Source organism: Magallana gigas, chromosome 8 (genome assembly GCF_963853765.1).
Source record: "Magallana gigas chromosome 8, xbMagGiga1.1, whole genome shotgun sequence".
NCBI classification, from domain to species: domain Eukaryota; kingdom Metazoa; phylum Mollusca; class Bivalvia; order Ostreida; family Ostreidae; genus Magallana; species Magallana gigas.
The window spans coordinates 21,834,177-21,852,777 of record NC_088860.1 but is presented as its reverse complement, the minus strand read 5'-3'; the positions used below and the strand labels follow the sequence as shown (position 1 = coordinate 21,852,777).

Here is an 18,601-nt window from a genome sequence, read left to right as displayed (position 1 = left end):
TTTCTAGCTCACTAAATATATCACAATCATAAGCTTGGTAAAAAGTTGAACTGCTTGGTGGTATATACACACATGCTAAATACAAATCTTCAGAACTATCTAATAGACATTTATCAAGCTTAAGCCATATTATAGTGTCACACATATTTTCAAGAAAAGATACATAATGCTTAAGTTTTTCACGAATTAGAATAACACAACCACCTCCTTGTTTTGATTTTGAGCGCATTCTTGGAAAAACAAAGCTATGAAATCCTTCCACGTCAATTGAGAAATTATTTTCTATCCAACATTCCGTAAGGAGAACGATGTCATATGAGAGAATGTAACACTGGAATTTGTAACACGTGGACCATTTGCAAGTGTTTCCAACGAAAACGTGAAAGCCTTAAGATTATCAGAGATTCCACCGACTCTAGCCCTCTGCTTTTAACCACTAAATTTGTACGTTGTATTACGTATACATGTATGTATAGCCCTGACTTTTTATCTCAGAATTTAAAGGATTCATACTTCTAAAATAATTATGATCTATCTATGAATGAAGTTTGCATGTATAGTATTAGGCATTCGGTGAATTCTACTATTTGCGCACACAATACGATTCGCACTACTTTGTTAACTATGCAGTGACAGCTTTGTGTAAATTAAAAAATTCATATTTTGATGCATTTTTCTTGAGATTTTAACTTGTATACAGTGACATAATTATTCAATCATGCTTAAAAAAAATTTAATCGGGAAGTTCTCTAGCCTCGCCTACTATAAAAGTAAAGTTAAGTTACATGTGTATTCGGAAAAACAACAAAACATTGCAAATTATGCTAGTTGATGCATGTTGTAGTTTCGGCATAACATTAACTTATTTCATAAGACTGATAGTTCATATCACATGCCAGTCATTTCTTTAAACGTATACTTAGTTTCTGTACTGTTTACCGACAACTTTACAATTACAGCGCCTTTGAACTTATGTGTGCATATGGCACGGAATCCCGATTCAGATAAACGTGTGCTAGCCTGGTTCCCTGAGCTACCCATTACGCACAGGAACCAGGCTAGCCCATGCGCAGGCTGAATTTTCCCCATAGCATCCGGTTTAACCTCGCTTATATATTTTCTGCGTGGACCTCAGGGTCCACGCAATGAAGTTAAGCTCAATTCTAATCTAAAACAAGAAAAAAAAGAAGAATCCGGTTTGAAATGAAGATGGTCGTAGAAACAAGAGGCCCATGGGCCACATCGCTCACCTGAAGAACAATAGGAATGATAAAATCAGCTTAATGGGTTCCTTTTTTTCATCTAATTTATTTTAATCAATGAAAGCATCTGATTCTAAATCCTCAATTTCTTGCAATAGTGTTTTTAAAGCGCTGAGCATAGCTAAGCGCTTTATTGTCGTTAGACTTCTGTTTCCGGTGCAAGGAATAACTGCCCTCTATGAGCAGAAATATACATCATTTAAACTGGTAAGAGGTATAGGGAACCAGTTATCTGGGTGACGGAAATGGCCGAGTAGATACGATTGGTTTGCGGGGCTTACGTACATCAGCACGGGATGCTACGCAGTGATGAAAAAATATAGAAAAATAAAATCGATTCTTTGCAAGAAAATGTAAAAAACTGTGATAAATTACTGTTCAAAAGGTATAATTTGTGATTTTAACATATCTTTTTTCAGGCAAGTATCCATATACAAGTCGTGTTCAGCTTTAATTCACATCATCTTCAGAAAGTAACATATATTTAAAGAAATCTGGCCTTCGATACTTTAAATTGATATTCATGAAACATAAACCAAAATTTCAATAAGGCTCATTTCTGCCTACGCTTGCACACAGTAAATTTTCTTAGAACCAAGCTAGGTTAGCGCTTTTCAGTACTTTCAGTACTTTGATTTCTTTTTTGTCTTTTTCTTTTTTGATATATGAAGAATATGAGATAGTATTTCCCCGTATTTCCATCAGTAATACTTTTTTTTTCTTTAAAAAGAGCTTCCTATCTCTCAAAGGCTTGGAATAATTTCATGTTTGCCAAAAGGTGACAAACCAAACAACTGGCGACCAATATCCCTTTTAAATGCACTCTACAAGATAATATCTGGTTGCCTAAGTTTTAGAATCAAACAAGTTTTGGACATTATTATTTTAAATACACAATCTGATTTTATAAAAGGTAGATACATAGGGGAAAATACTCGCTTTGTTTATGATCTGATATCGTACACAGAGATACATGAAATTCCAGGTCTTTTGGTCCTCATTGATTTCGAAAAAGCCTTTGACTGTATGTCATGGTCATTTATTTATAAAGTTTAAATTTTTTTTGGTTTTGGAGACTACGTTATCCAGTGGATAAAATTTTAAACACAAATTTCCGTGCCTGCATTTTACAAAGTGGTTTTTTATCAGAACAATTTGACATACAAAGGGGTTGTAGAAAGGAGACCCTGTTGCTCCATATTTATTCATTATATGTGCAGAAATCCTTTTAATTCTTATAAAGCAAAACAATGATATTAAGGGCATTTTTGTTAATAATAAAGAACATAAAATATCACAATATGCAGACGACACTTTGTTAGCCCTTAATGGTTCACCAAAATCCTTGTTCGAAGCATTTGAAACTATAGATTTTTACTCCAGTTTTTCAGGACTTAAAATTAATAGATCTAAGACAAAAATTGTGTGGATTGGTTCAAAAAAAAATTCTGATCAAGTGTTTCATCATACCAGATGGAAATTAGACTGGGGATCTACATCTTTTAATTTATTAGGTTTCCAATTTTCTGTTGAACTCTCTGAAATTGTTGATAATAATTTTTGTTTTTAAGATTCCAGAAATCATTGAATTTATGGAACAATGGAAAAGAAGAATTCTTACTCCAATTGGTCGTGTCACTGTCATTAAGAGTTTGTTAATTCCAAAATTAAATCATTTATTTATATCGCTTCCTACTCCCAAAAAGGAGATTATATCATTTATATGCAAAGCTATCTTTGAGTTTCTATGGAAATCCAAAACAGACAAAGTTAAAAGGTCTCTTTAACACAAGACTACTTGTCAGGGGGTATGAAAATGGTAGATGTTAGAAGTTTTATTACATCACTAAAATGTACATGGATTAAAAGGTTAACTTGTTCACATAAACCATGGATGGATATTTTCTATGCTCTCAATGGAGATGATATTTTACATAAATTATATGATTTTGGAGATAGTGTTGTGTTTGATTGTTTGTTAAAAGAAAATAACGCCTTTTGGAAAGAAGTTTTGATTGCTTGGACCTGTTATATGAAATCTTTTACTTACTCTCCGCATTTTAAAAACAAATTTCATTACATTCCTGTGTGGTATAACTCTAATATAAAAGTGGATAACAAACCAGTTTTTATTAAATCCTGGTATGAAAAGGGAATAAAGGTTGTGCAAGATTTTTTTGATGATGATTGTAATCTTTAGACTTTGGAGTTCTTAAAAACACATACAATCTAACTGACAGTTGTGTGATGCAATACAATAGCATTCTTACAGCTATTTCAAAATATTTGAAATAATTGTTAATAGATAGGTCTTCTTTCAAAAGACTTCCTAATCCATTTGTACCTTTATTTTTTTAACCTCTCCTATCTTCTGAAAAATAATCAAAAATCTTTTATAATTTTTTTAATAAAAATAAGGTCATTCCAACCTAAATCAGCAAGTGGGAGGCAGAGCTTATGCCATATGGAGGAGACACAATATCAGTGCAAGATGTTTTTAAAATTTGTTTTAAAACCACTAGTGATTCTTCTGTCCAGTGGTTACAATTTCAAATTTTGCATAGAATTGTGTCTGTTGGAAAATACCTTAAGAAAATTAACATTAAAACTTCTGATTGTTGTGGTTTTTGTATGGAAAATGTTGAAACAATGATACATGTTTTCATTTCTTGTGATAAGGTACAAGCACTCTGGAGTGATTTAAGTCTTCATATATACAGAAAGACCACTGAAAGAGTTGGTTTTAATGTTTCGAATGTTATTCTTGGTGAGCTACCATTGTCAAACAATAACAGGGTTATAAACTTCATAATTTTATATGTTAAACAATATATTTTTATATCCTTAATGCAAAATAAGATGCCAAATTTTCTTGGATTACTCAGTCACTTAAGAATAAAATATCATATAGAAAAATATGCTGCTATCCAAAATCAAAAGCTGTGCAACTTTGAAAAATTGTGGCCCCACCCTAACCCTGGGGGTCATGATTTTCACAACTTTGAATCTACACTACCTGAGGATGCTTCCACACAAGTTTCAGCTTTCTTGGCTGATTAGTTTCTGAGAAGAAAATTTTTAAAGATTTACTCTATATATTCCTATGTAAAACTTCGACCCCCCATTGTGGCCCTACCCTACCCCTGGGGGTCATGATTTTTACAACTTTGAATCTATACTACCTGAGGATGCCTCCACACAAGTTTCAGCTTTCCTGGCTTTATAGTTCTTGAGAAGGAGATTTTTGAAAATATCATAAAATTTTTCATTAATTTCTAATTATCTCCCCTTGAAAAAGGGTGTGGCCCTTAATTTTCACAACTTAGAATCCCCTTTTCCTAAGGACGATTTGTGACAAGTTTGGTTGAAATTCGTTAAGTAGTTCTTGAGAAGATGTTGAAAATGTGAAATGTTTACGGACGGACAGACGGACGACAGACAAAATGTGATCAGAAAAGCTCACTTGAGCTTTCAGCTCAGGTGAGCTAAAGAGAAAGCTGTAATTAAAGAGCACTATTATCTATAGATTGTAAAGTGCAAAAGACAAATATCAAATCTACAAAATAGGTAAAGAAAACACAGAGATTTTTCGATTTGCGCTATAAACAATGTTAATTACTTAATATTCAATATAAACACTGCAATGCATTCCACGTCTGAAGTATCTCAGAATAGCACTGAAGAAAATGTGGTAGAATATGTGCTTACATAACCACAAACATGTACTAGTATACATCTGATGAATGGAACCTAGAGATGCTGTCACACACTACACGGTCTTTGAGATAGAGGCATGTTTCAATCCAATGTTCATGGGTACGATCCTCTTAAAGGTCTTACGCAAGGAAATAACCAATGAAACTGAACTCAATTGTAGTTCCATATATATAGAGACAATTTCTTTTCTTTCTTCCTTTTTGGCACCTTATTTTAGGCCTATATTATTGATTTTGGACTCTGTGGCTAGGAGAATTATTACATTAGTGAAGTTGTCACACTAATTTCAATGGAACTATTTTTTTTTTAGATGCGCATGATGCAACTTCCTGGATGGTGCTGAGCCTGTTTGTCAACATGTCGAACCCACGTGTACTTGGGGGTAGGTATGTTTACTCTCAATTATCTCTCTTAGAAGCCACATAAGGCGTTATTTTTCTGATCTAAAATTTTTCTTGAAGCATTTAATTAAAATTTCTTTTTCATGAATAATATGCTGAGAGTATAGTTAATTAATTAACTGAATTAAAGTAATATAGTAGCATATAGTGAAATTAATTCCTTGTGTGAGACAACTATATCTCAGATCTATCCCAAAGATCGTGTAATAGTTGGCAGCGTTTCTAGTTTCTATTGTTATTTGTGAAAACCAAGGTTATTGTTTATCTACATGTAAGCCATGCCAACATGCTGTTGTTTGAAGAGTGGGTTCAGCAGGTCTAGGGTTCAATCCTTGACCGAGACGGCGCTTCACCTCCAAGTCAGTATAGTAAATGTCCTTGTGATTTATGTGTATATACAAACTGTGTATAGCAGTATAGTGTAACGTTCAAAGTTTCAGAATACCTGCTATACAGCTGTAGGTCAGTAGCAGAACGGTCAGATTCTCTGTCACAAAGAAACTAGAGGTAAATCCAGTGAAGACTAGGAATCCCCCCAGTATGGTGCCCACTCGACAGCTCCATCTGTTGACCACAAAGCTCACTGCTGGTCCTTATGTCAATTGTATTCATACTATTAGTCATTCTAAACTGTTTTATTTTTATATAATGATATATCAAGTTCAAGTTCAAGTTCTTTATTTCAAGAGACAAATATATATCATAGGTTATGTTCAAAGTACAAATTAGAAAAAAAAATTAAAAATAATTTGTTCTCAACGAAAAGACACTTAAAGTGCATAATTAAAAATTAATTAAAAGTAGGAATAACTGCTAAAGCAAATCGGTAATCCTTTATGTATCCTAGCATTAGTAATATTGGACATAATTCGTCAATAAAGGTTTGCTTACCCATCAGACTCAGCAGACTAAAGAATATGGACCCGATCAGGGATGTGAAAGCTGCGTCTTTCTTGAATTTCTCCAACAAGGCCACATGCACGACTCCCGTCCCATAGCTAAGTGTGGCACCGACAAACATACAGACGGACGAAGACAGGAGCACCACGAACGCCCAGCCCCGGTCAACATCGGAGAAGGTGGCCCCTCTCGCGACATTTGGACCGTTTTCTTGGTTTTCCTGGTCAAGTTTACTTCCGATTGACACTGAATTTGGGAGTTCGCATTTCGACATCTTTTTGCCAAAATGGGCGGTTGGATATGTGCGACTGAAGAGTTAAAGATGACCTGGCATTACCAGTGGGAAATCATGGTGAGTAATCGTCCACGTCCTTTCTCATACTACACTCTAGATAAAAAATAACTCGGGGGTTACTGTCTACGGAATTCATATGTTGCTAACATCAATGAAGAAAATAAATGGCCGAATATAATGACATTGAAAGTATTCGTATTTGGTTTGGAAGTATTCTGGAATTTGTTTAAATATCATTAGAAAGCCCCCCCCCCCCCCCCCAATTTTCATTATAAAATTCATCCATACATTATCTTGAGTGTTTCTGTCTCCAATATTTGACTTTCAAATATAATGTTTTTTAAGGAGGGACGTCACTTATGCACAGGAAATAGTTCTTTGGTTTGAAGTGTGATAAGATAAGAACGGTCAAGACGGTTAGTTCCGTTTCATTGTCATGTGTTTGTGATTCAATCAGTCGCTCATATACAAAAACATTTTGTAATGCTCTGCATATAAACCCATTTTTGCAATTTATTTCTAAAGCGTCCTTTTAACGCTGCAAGTTAAATTTTCAGGATACTTTTGATTTATTTAAAAAGATTAACATTTTGATGTTTAGCAGAGTAGCAGAGTAAAGTTCAATCTTCAGTATTTTTAATGTTTTTCAATAAATAAATAAATGTCCATATAAATACTTGTACCTCCCCAAAATATGCAAATGCTTTTCTTCAGTATTTTGTCAGATATTTCCTGTGTAAAGGAATAAAAGTAATATACCCTATTTAGAACAAAAAAGATCAAGTTACTCAAAATGTGAAAATGTGCATCATATGACATATAATTTTCACAAAATACAAAACACATTTTCAATATAATATAAAAAGCCCTTAAGTATTCAAGACGTAATTTTCAAATGTTTTTTAAGAGAACCCGAAGCACATGCATAATTATATATAATAACTAACGTGTAAATTAGTGTTCATTACCTGGGAAGTCGAATTCATAGCTCCATTAAAACAACATACATGTAACAACGAGATAGAATTAAGTGCCCATAGTATTCATAACTCCATTAAAACAACATAACAACAAGATACACTAAATTGTCCATAGTGATTCACGTTTGAAAGGTCAATATATTAAACGATTTTGACCATGTACTCTTAGCGCAGGTTTACACAGATAAAAGAACGGACCTCACCTACCAAAGGCTAAATGCTCTGCATTTATATAACTTTATCATCAAAACAAATTAATCTTGATGAGATAAGGTTTCAAAAGTGGGTACACACAAGAAGCCTTAATGCCAAATTGAAACCAATTGGCCACAGCTTATTTTCGGGGAGAGACAAGTCTTTGATAAACAATAAAACATTATTTACCTTGAACTATTGACCGATAAGTTACTTCCCCTATGTTTCGCTGATAAGCGATATGAAAGGGTGCGATCGACAAATATTGGGATTCCGTATTATTGATCAATTTTGATCGCGTTTAGATTTTAAAGAAGTCAGATCACAGGTTAAGTATATTCATCGAATACTAAGTCTTACTTTTTCATTCCCAATTAGGTCGGAAGGCACAAATACTCGTATATACAATACAAGATCTCACAATGAACCAAGTACACAGATTAATATTTTCTTCAAATATCGTTTATTTGGATAAAAAGCTTTATGAAGCATACATGTAGTATTACGTTTTTCATGTAGATTCCTGTTTTTGATAATTTGCTTTACTGCATAATAATACATAGTTAAATGAAAAAAAAAATGCGATGCCACTGCCAGTGCATGTTGAACTGTACAGATTATGCGAAGAATTGCATTTGATTTTACTGACTAGTATTTTGCCTTATTTTTTTTTTTGGGGGGGGGGGGGGTCAAAATTGATAGAAAATTAATATATTCAAATCAATTCCATACAGACAATTCGATATCGGAAAACTAATTTTTTATTTCCTATCAATATTTTTTTCCACAAAGATCATTGTTTGCATAACAGGCAGTACAAGATTGAGCATCTGTCGACTCCATTTAAAAATAATCATAGTATAAGTTGACATAAATCTGTGCAGTGTGTGAAATCTATTTCAGTGGAATCTTGTGTGTCCTAATTTTTCTGCCCATTACATGTAGCTCGTCATTTTTTAACCGGGTTTTCCAACGGAAAATCCGGTTATTAAAATGGTGAAAATGGCGGGCGGGCGGCTGCCGAAAGGGTACCCTTATTGTACGGATAACATCTTCAACAGTTTTCAAGATAGGAAGTTGTTCTTTTGCAGATCAATTGGACATATATCAGAGGTGTGCATGTTGCTAGGATTTTGATTTCCGATTATTTATGAAAAAAATACCAGCTTTTGAACTTAGTCATTTTTGGCAAAATATTGCATATAGGGTACCCTCATTGTACGGATAACTCCTCCTACACTTTTCAAGATAGAAAGTTGTTCTTTTGCATATCAATTGTACATATTTTAGAGGTGTGCATATTGCTAGGATTTTGATTTCCGATTATTTATGAAATAAATACCAGCTTTTGAACTTAGTCATTATTTGGCAAAATATTGCATATAGGGTACCCTGTTTTTACGGATAGCTCCTCCTACAGTTTTCAAGATAGAAAGTTGTTCTTTTGCAGATCAATTGTACATATACCAGCTTTTGAACTTAGTCATTTTTGGCAAAATATTGCATATAGGGTACCCTCATTGTACGGATAGCTCCTCCTACAGTTTTCAAGATAGAAAGTTGTTCTTTTGCAGATCAATTGTACATATATTAGAGGTATGCATATTGTTAGGATTTTGATTTCCGATAATTTTTGAAAAAAATACCAGCTTTTGAACTTAGTCATTTTTTTGGGCAAAATAATGCATATAGGGTATCCTCATTTTACGGATAACTCCTCCTCTTGTCAAGATAGGAAGTTGTTCTTTTGCAGATCAACTGTACTTATATAAGAGGTGTGCATGTTGCTAGGATTGTGATTTCCAATAATTCATGAAAAAAATACCAGCTTTTGAACTTAGTCATTTTTTGGCAAAATATTGCATATAGGGTACCCTCATTTTACGGATAACTCCTCCTACAGTTTTCAAGATAGGAAGTTGTTCTTTTGCAGATCAACTGTACTTATATAAGAGGTGTGCATATTGCTAGGATTGTGATTTCTGATAATTTATGAAATAAATACCAGCTTTTGAACTTAGTCATTATTTGGCAAAATATTGCATATAGGGTACCCTCATTGTACGGATAGCTCCTCCTACAGTTTTCAAGATAGAAAGTTGTTCTTTTGCAGATCAATTGTACATATATTAGAGGTATGCATATTGTTAGGATTTTGATTTCCGATAATTTTTGAAAAAAATACCAGCTTTTGAACTTAGTCATTTTTTTGGCAAAACATTGCATATAGGGTACCCTCATTGTACGGATAACTCCTCCTACAGTTTTCAAGATAGGAAGTTGTTCTTTTGCAGATCAATTGTACATATATAAGAGGTGTGCATATTGATAGGATTTTGATTTCTGATAATTTATGAAATAAATACCAGCTTTTGAACTTAGTCATTTTTTTGGCAAAATATTGCATATAGGGTACTCCATTTCACTGGATACAGGTTGATATGAATTATGGATACAGTTCACATAAAAGAAAACCCGGTTTGCTGTCACATTGACAGCTTTTCACTTGTTTAAATTATGTTTCCAAAAAGGAATATGGAACTTTTTTGCTTTTTACCGTTTGGGGATTTTAAAATACATATTGGGTGATTTTCTGCTATTTTAACTTATATCATTTTTTATTTTTTTCTCTTTAAGAAAAAAATGTTTAAGATAATTATGGCCAACATATCAAGCATGTCATGTCTGTTCTTAAAACGATTTAATATTAAGTTCTGCATGATTTATTTGGTAACATATTTTTTAATGTCCTTCTTTTGCTTTACCTATTTTTAACCTTATTGTCAGTTTTGTGATCAATGTTTCAAACTCCATATGTGGTTCATTTTAATTCAGAAAGTTCGGATAGTATTATGTATAATCATATGTATATCAGTGGTGGCTGCATATTTTTAAAATAATATTAAATATTCAAAATTCAAAATTTCTAATCTTCATTCTCCTTGCATGTGTCCTCTTGTGTTCCCACCATGAAGACGTCTGCATAATGAATGTTTTGTAAAATTGTTAACATTCTTTCCCACTAGGTATAATGTAACGACACTCTCTTCTTTTAAAAGCATCCATGTACATCGAACAATGCATGTAACTTTGTTTTCCTTCATGTAACCTTCAAAGCCTCTTTTGATCTGCGTGTTCCAAACTTTTCGATGACTCAAAACAATTTCCAAAGTTTAAAATTTTTATTTAAATGACAGTATATTAACAAAAATATAACAAAAAGAATACCTTAACGTAGAGACAAGCACTGCTCCCATTGCAATAGTGACCTCGACCGGTCAATCAATTAACCGACTCTTCATCAGAAAGGAGTCTGATTTCCTGAACCTGGAGACCGGAACACGACAGAGACTGGTCTGAACTTCGCTCCGGGCGTGTCAGCCATTTCTTGATGGTTCCTGGAGTAGGGTTGTCAAGTGCCCTGAGGGGGGATAAGTAATGGTTATCCGGTAGTCCGTTTCTGTCCATGAACAGACTCTCTACACTCTCGCTGTATCCATTTGGAGTCTTGCTCATGATGCTATCTCTACTTTTCCTGAGATGTGTCCTCTTGTCGTCTTCGACGATTACAGTAAATGACCCCGAGAGGTACGCTGAACCAGAGAGAAATCTACTCTCTTTGAAGTCAACGAATGAGGTGGCTTTCTCTTTCGTATCGGATTTCCCATGCCAGAAGGACGCGCACAGACTAACAAATGCGCCAATAATACAAAGGATCCCTATGAAACGAAGAAATTTTAGTAAGTAAGATATGACAAAATCTAGCTTATTATTTAAAGTTTTTTGAAAGTTTGCAAAATTTTAGATCCGACATACAAATTCAAAGCTTTGTTGATTTATCATTTCGTCGAGTGATAATTCATTTGAATTGCATATTATATTGGATACATAATAAAATAAAGTCGCTAAATCCATTAGAACCATTTTAACAAGACCTTGGACTTTTTGTAGGACGTTGCTGTCTATTTCTTGCGTCAAAACAAGTTAAAAATGACGTGGTTTCAATCGAAATATGCACCGATTGCGTAGTCTTAGCTCAAACGCCAGACAAATCTTGTTGATTTCAGAGAACCGAGACTGAACGGCTAGCAATGAAATAGACAGGCATACATCATAATGCTGTTTTACAAACTACCCAAAGTCCAAGCTCTTGTTAAAATGTACGTGTACAACTAGTTTTGTAGTTATTCTAATTCATCATCTCTTACCTGATAGGAAGAAGACTCCCTCATAAGACACCCCCAAATCAATAAGGGCACCTGTTCAGTTGAAAAAAGGTAATGTATTAGTAATCATTTCTCTTTGCTAGGCACCATCTGATTGTTTTTAAAACAAATAAAATGTATTTTATAAAAGACACTAAACGGTGTATGAAAAGCAGGCTGTTTCAATCCGTTTGTATTCGTTTAATAGACCTGTAAACGATATATGGCTCAAAGTTGACCAAAACTTAAATATGTTAGAAGTCAAGTTATAGGCAAGATACATGTACATAGTTGAGAATTTTTTTATATTAAAGGTGGTATTGGACAACTCCATGTTGTGACGTATTATTTATCGAAATGAACAATAAAATCAAGTGTAATTTTATCAATAGTTTCTTTCACAAAATTGTCATCTATCAGGTTACGCAGTGGGATAGATTGTTCACTATGAATATTCAAGTGACGAGTTTGAATCCCGCTGGGGATTTAAAAATGTTTAACTTTCCAAAAAGTTTTATAACGTATTTTGTGGTTAAATATTGCAAAATTTGAAAGTTCTAAACCAGTAAAAGTATTTTAATTATAATGTACTTTAATCCGCATTAATATCGACAGATGTCCCATACCACCTTTTAATCAAAGCACGAGTCATATTTTTATTTTGTTTACCAAAATTAAAGAAATTACCAATTTGTTATAATACACTATGTAGCAAACAAGATAAACTGATTTCATTTACTCATAAATAACATTGTCAACGAAAGAAAGCAACATTTGATTGAAGCTTATACTCATGTGTTAACATAAAAAAACTGTTAAATTGTTAATTTTTTTTGTTTTGTAAACAATGCTGTTTACAAAACAAAAAATTTCAAACTCTGTATCTTACTTGTAACTCGATATTTGACTTTTATATTTAGACAAAGCATAATGATACCCATGTTAACCGTCATTCTAGACCTTGAAAAGGAAAAATTAAATATAATTTTTAAAGCTCATATCGTGTCTTCTTTTCATTAAATTTCGGTAGCTATCAAATTCCTTCCGAAAAAATATCAGCAATGAAAATGTCTTGGATCAATACCTTCTGTTAACCGATATCTGTGTCATTACCTGCCAATGGTCCTCCGAGTATGCAAGCTATTCCCGCCAATGTGAAATAAAATCCTACAGCAGACGATAATTGGGATATACCAACGATTTCACAACAGAGGGGATTGATCAGCACAATTAGTCCTCCACTGTATATCCCGGTAACAAATGAGTATATACTCTGTCCGATATATTTGGCACTGTAAAGGGGGAATGTGACTGTTGTGAGACCAAATATCCCAAGGAATCCAAAGTTCAGTAGCAGAGGGTCGATGCCCCCAGGCCCTAGCACTAACCCGGCAAGAAATCTATTGAGCGTGCTGCCTAGTCCAATCATTGTAATCAAAAAGGCCGCCTGCATGTCTGTTGCACCATACTCAACAGAGAAGCGGGGCAGGTGTATAAAAAGGATATTGTATGGTACGTTCCAGAAAAAAGACGCCACGAGAATGCATAGAAAAGCTTTGTTCCTAAATACACTGCACTGAAAATGACTCTTCTTTTTGGAATCGGATTTCTCGTTCGTTGTTTTGTATGACATTTCGATTTCTGTTGGTCTCATTAAGGCACCAAACACTATGGCTTGACCCCCAAATGCTCCCAAGACTAGCATGGCTCCTCGAAGACTGTATTGATCAATTAGATACTGAATGAAAGGGCCGCCTGCAAACATTCCTAAACCTGCTCCGGCTACATTGACACCCACGGCAATTCCACGATACTTCTCGAAAGAGTAGCCAACTACAATAACGGCAGATATGGCGCTGAATCCTAGACCAATTCCTGAAAATGTTTCAAAGGATCAAAAATCTTGTAAATAATACGATACTTTTTTCAAACCCAATTTTTATTGCACAGATGAGTACTGTGAATATATTGTAATTATAGTTTTCTAGACTCATAAAAGTACATCTGCTGATGGACCACAAGCTAGACTTAACATCCGAATTTCACATTGTAGGTCATGCAACGTTATCTTTTGACCTCTGACCTGCAATGACGCCGTACGTGACCAGTAAAACAATCAAATTAGGAGCGAAGAAGCTGAGAGAGAACCCCGAGAAAAGGCAACAACCAGATGTTATGGCTGCTACCCTACAGCTCCACTTGTTGATAACAAAGCTCACAAAAGGTCCTGAAAAATAATAGCGTCAGACATTTGAGAGCAAATCTTACCACAAACATACTTTTTTTCTAATCGTTATTGCCGCTTTGCAATGTTGTTTTCTAACATCAGTTTAATAGCTTGAAGTATTGAAATTTGAACCACTTGGTCGACTAAAACTAAAATGTGTGATCATTCAATAACAGCGTTATATTTACCGATTTTGAAATATTTTGAAGACATTACAGTTCACTACCTTTATATTATATCTTTTTATTAGAGTGGACTAATCATGAATTACTGTAAACCCGGTATTTTGCACTTGCAATATATATCAACACTACTGTAGTCGCTTTTTTTTTCATCGCAAACAATTGCATTTCTTTTTGCTCTGTGTAATGTAAAAAAGGACTGAACACGAATAAAATCACTTTTCTGCTAAATTGATTAACTAATTAAGTTAATTAATCTTTGCGGACTGGCTTTTTTGCAGTTTCAAATGATAATATGGCTCGTGCATGCATAATACTTGGTTTAAAGTACAGGGTTGGAAAGGAGGAGAATAAGTTTTGAAAAGCGTGCGATTAAAAACCCAAGTATAAATCTTAAATGCTTACCAAATTAAGCTGTAAAGGAAATTAATGAGTTTTGCAAACAAAGTAATGATGATGCTGCATGCTTGTCTTTTATGATATAATATGAATATTACATGTATCTATATATTTTAATTTCAAAAACAAACTTAGGGCAGTATCTTTTTTATTCGAAGAAAAATGTCGGTGCATAAATTATGTTCCAACAAAGTGTCAATATCTAACAATCTCTCTCTCTCTCTCTCTCTCTCTCTCTCTCTCTCTCTCTCTCTCTCTCTCTCTCTCTCTCTCTCTCTCTCTCTCTGTACTTTTTACATAGCTACCCGTGAGACACAGCAGACTGGTGTACACAGATCCCACCAAAGAGGTGAAGGTCAGATCCTCTTTGAATTCGTTCAGTAAGGCGTTGTGAAAGACCCCGACACTGTAACTTAGCACTCCAGTGATAAACTGCGTACAGAAGGCCGCCATCATAACCACCCACGCCCAGCCCTGGTCGATGTCCCGCATCTGAATAACACAATTAAACTTGTAAAATAACTTGAACTTGTAAGACACAAATATAGAATATGCAAGATAGATAGAAGCCATTCAAATTAAAAAAAAATTCCGGGGAGGGGGAAAGTTGGGTGGGTTCTGAGGTCTATTTTAGGTACATTCACTATAAGGACTTAATAAGTTTGAATTAGTTAAAATGGGACACCTCAATATTATACTATACTTCTAAATGTATAACAGCATGAGTTAATACTTATACCTTCTGTATTTTTTGTTGGCTTTATTTAACTAAGGAATGAATTCAATATTTACTTGTTTTAATATACGATATAAAATGGTTTGGGGCAGTTTCCGCTTTATAAACCGCGAAGCGGTTAATAAAAAAGCATAAACAGTTTCAAACCATTTTATATCGTATAAAACTAATAAATATTGAATTCATTGCTTTTAATTTATTTTTTTTACTCTTTATTGTAAATAAAAACGGTCATTTGACCTTTAAAATGACGTAAAATTGTACAAAATTCAAACGTAACGTCAGGCGTATTGATACGTTTTTAGCGCTTGGTCTTACTATGACGTAGGCATCATTCTTTATACGATATAAAATAATTTTTTTAGCCAATCAGAAAGCGCGTTACAACCAGAGTTAAATTATTGGTGGTCAACAAATTAATCCATCAGATCTACCTAATATTTTAAGAGATGCTTTGGTTGACTTTAAACTATAATTAAGTGATGACAAGATTCATTTATTTTACTTTTTTAATTTGAGTATTTCCCAATATTTTTATATTATACATGTGACTGTCCACAAATGGCCACAATCATCGAGTCTTCTTCAAGAGGAATTAAATAACAGTACTAAGTAATTTCCGCCTATAGTTTCAAAACAATACCTTGTACGATTGTATACATGTATCATATGTTTCATGGTTATTAATAATACATGTAAGTGAAATATGTTCTTTAAGAATTTGATGGACTTTATCACGCTTTTGCAGTACAAAGATGGGAGTTATGGTTCTTACTGATATGCCTAGACTTGATGAACTGAAGCCAGCAAACGCTAGAACAAGTAAATAAACGATATGTAAAACAAAATATTTTTCATTATCCTTGATTGATGTATTGCACCCGACTGAAGCTTTTCATGCTGCTTGAAGAGAAAATTCCGCTTTATAGTTTAATCGATAAGGTTTTCCAATACATCCGAATAAATTATTGAATTTTTACCTTTCTTGTTCCTCGCTTTCCTTTGTCACATTCGTTTACTCAGCATCGCGCTGCAGAACGACCCTTTCCTCTCTTTACTACCTACAACACACATAATAGAGAAAACGTACATATGTATATGATTTTATATAACCACGAGACGCAGTTATCGATCGGTCAGAGCCCTGATATAGGACTGATTCCGCAACCTCTGCTATAAACAAACCTGCGTGATCTGATATTAAGTATATATAAGACAGGGTGCTTATGAACTGTACATGTACATCTGGTCAGTGACTTTTCCGAAGGAAGGGTGAAGGTTTTACACTTATCCGGGTTAAAAAGCATCAACGTTTTAAGGATATAAATGGAAAAGGTATTCCAATTTCCAAAATTACAAGACCAATTTCAGGAAAGAGGTATTGGAGCCCGACCCCCTTGCCCCCTCCTCCGATAGATTTCCACTAGTGTTGGTTTATATTAGTAAACATATTCTGTGCTTTACATAAATAAAAACTGTACGACAGCTCTTCACATGCAGTTGCACTTAGATAAGAAACATAGAATATTATGTAATATTCCTTCTATCATGCCTGTACGATACAATGTATTCCTATTCACTGTGAACGTTTAGCAAGCCGCAACTCGCAAAAATGTTCCGATATATGATGAAAGATTTACTCATTATTGCATAAGTTATTACATGTATCAATTTCGCAGTAACACTGGTCACCAAGTATTCAATTTTACAGAAACACGTATATCACACACTAATTTCTAATGATACACTGCAGCACACTAGCATTGACCACCAAATGTTATAATTTAGCGCCCCCAAAATTTGTTGATGTGCAAAATCTTCAACATTTTTATCTTCTTTGTTCGTAGGATATTTCTGAAACCATGTTTAATATTTTGGAACGAAATGATGACTTCGTGTCCAAAAAGAAGGGCCTATTATGATCAAGGGTCATGAATTCAATGTCAAAATACTCGGTACAAGTCAAGAACCGCGCGTCTCCTTTTAAATTGCGGGATCTTTAGATAAAGATTGTAAGCATAGCATTATAACTAACTTAGATACTGCAACTCATGTGTTTTTGGAAAGATAAATATACTTTGTCTAATTGTTCCTTCGTTATTTTATTTTAGAAATTTCTAGTACTTTACTATCACGTATTTAGAAAAATACATCCAGATCTATCGTAAATTTATTCTTAGTCCGATGTACAGTGTATTTAAGGGGGACATACAGGTATTCTTTTATGCGTAATTTGCAAACAAAACAATATGTAGAACGTCATATTTATTGGTGTTTTTTTTTTATCTTTTGTCAACAGTTTTATTGTGTCTCTGGCAATTACTCAAACATAGTTCTTTTCAACATATTGGGGAAATTTTAAAAGGCAATGCGCCATTTATTAATTCAGGCAGGACAAGGAAACCGCAATGAATTCAAAATGGCACCAAACGTCCTGAATTGACACCTTCAGTACAATCACAACAAACCTTTGTTTACATCAACTTTTCTTTGATATACTTTAGCTAAATGTTGCATTATTTTTATGGTTTTTCGTGCATCCAGTTTTTTGGGTTGTTTTTTTTTTACATCTATGGTATTAAATTTGTAGAGTGTGAATATGAATAAATAGCTTTGACGATTTTCAACTTTATGTCATTGTAAATGGTAACGTGTTTGTCAACGCACGTTCATCAATCTTCGCATAAGTCTCTTTTTTTTCATTTAATATATTATTCTTAAATAAGCAGTGCATATATATCTGTAAAACTTCTATGTTAGTACGTGTTTGGGATTTAAAATACCCTTAGTTCAACGAATGATCCCATTTCACTCCACTCAAGTGTAAACAACGATCAATGATTTTATATACACTAGAGCGTATTTCCAATATAACTAATTGTCGAAGTTTTTATTCAATACAGATGATACTAAAATCATTATTTAAAAAAACTTAAGATGTTTTTATAGCATTAACTCGTAACTGGCACTTTGTGAGCCATTAAATAAGTGCGTTTTACCTACCTTACAAGTAGTAGCAATCTAACAGTAAGCCCTCTCGCTGAATCGATTAGGTTTTTCTACTGCACATAAACGGGAAGGTCGCGCGCCCTTACGTGCATT

At 33.9% G+C, this 18,601-nt stretch overlaps 2 protein-coding genes across 6 annotated transcripts in view; both read right to left on the bottom strand.

The window, feature by feature from the left end:
- LOC105343092 (monocarboxylate transporter 12) overlaps nucleotides 1-11,117 on the bottom strand; it is a 22,116-nt gene extending 10,999 nt beyond the window's left edge. For 4 of the 5 annotated variants that reach the window (XM_066068203.1, XM_066068202.1, XM_034472352.2 and 1 more), the window contains exons 1-3: nucleotides 7,544-7,763; nucleotides 6,272-6,668; nucleotides 5,826-5,972 (exon numbers count right to left, since the gene is read on the bottom strand). In XM_066068203.1, coding sequence (XP_065924275.1) covers nucleotides 5,826-5,972; nucleotides 6,272-6,554 — 430 coding nt within the window. In that variant the 5' untranslated portion in view covers nucleotides 6,555-6,668; nucleotides 7,544-7,763. Of the gene's footprint in view, nucleotides 1-5,825; nucleotides 5,973-6,271; nucleotides 6,669-7,543; nucleotides 7,764-10,978 lie in introns of those variants that run through there. The other variant, XM_034472351.2, reaches the window with a different exon arrangement.
- LOC105343097 (monocarboxylate transporter 12) lies at nucleotides 10,914-18,601 on the bottom strand. The gene is made up of 7 exons (XM_034472353.2): nucleotides 18,503-18,601; nucleotides 16,480-16,560; nucleotides 15,069-15,255; nucleotides 14,039-14,182; nucleotides 13,069-13,830; nucleotides 11,959-12,009; nucleotides 10,914-11,469 (listed from the first exon to the last, which is right to left on the bottom strand). The coding sequence occupies exons 3-7, from the start codon at nucleotides 15,253-15,255 to the stop codon at nucleotides 11,033-11,035; spliced, it is 1,581 nt and encodes a 526-aa protein (XP_034328244.2). The 5' UTR covers nucleotides 16,480-16,560; nucleotides 18,503-18,601; the 3' UTR covers nucleotides 10,914-11,032.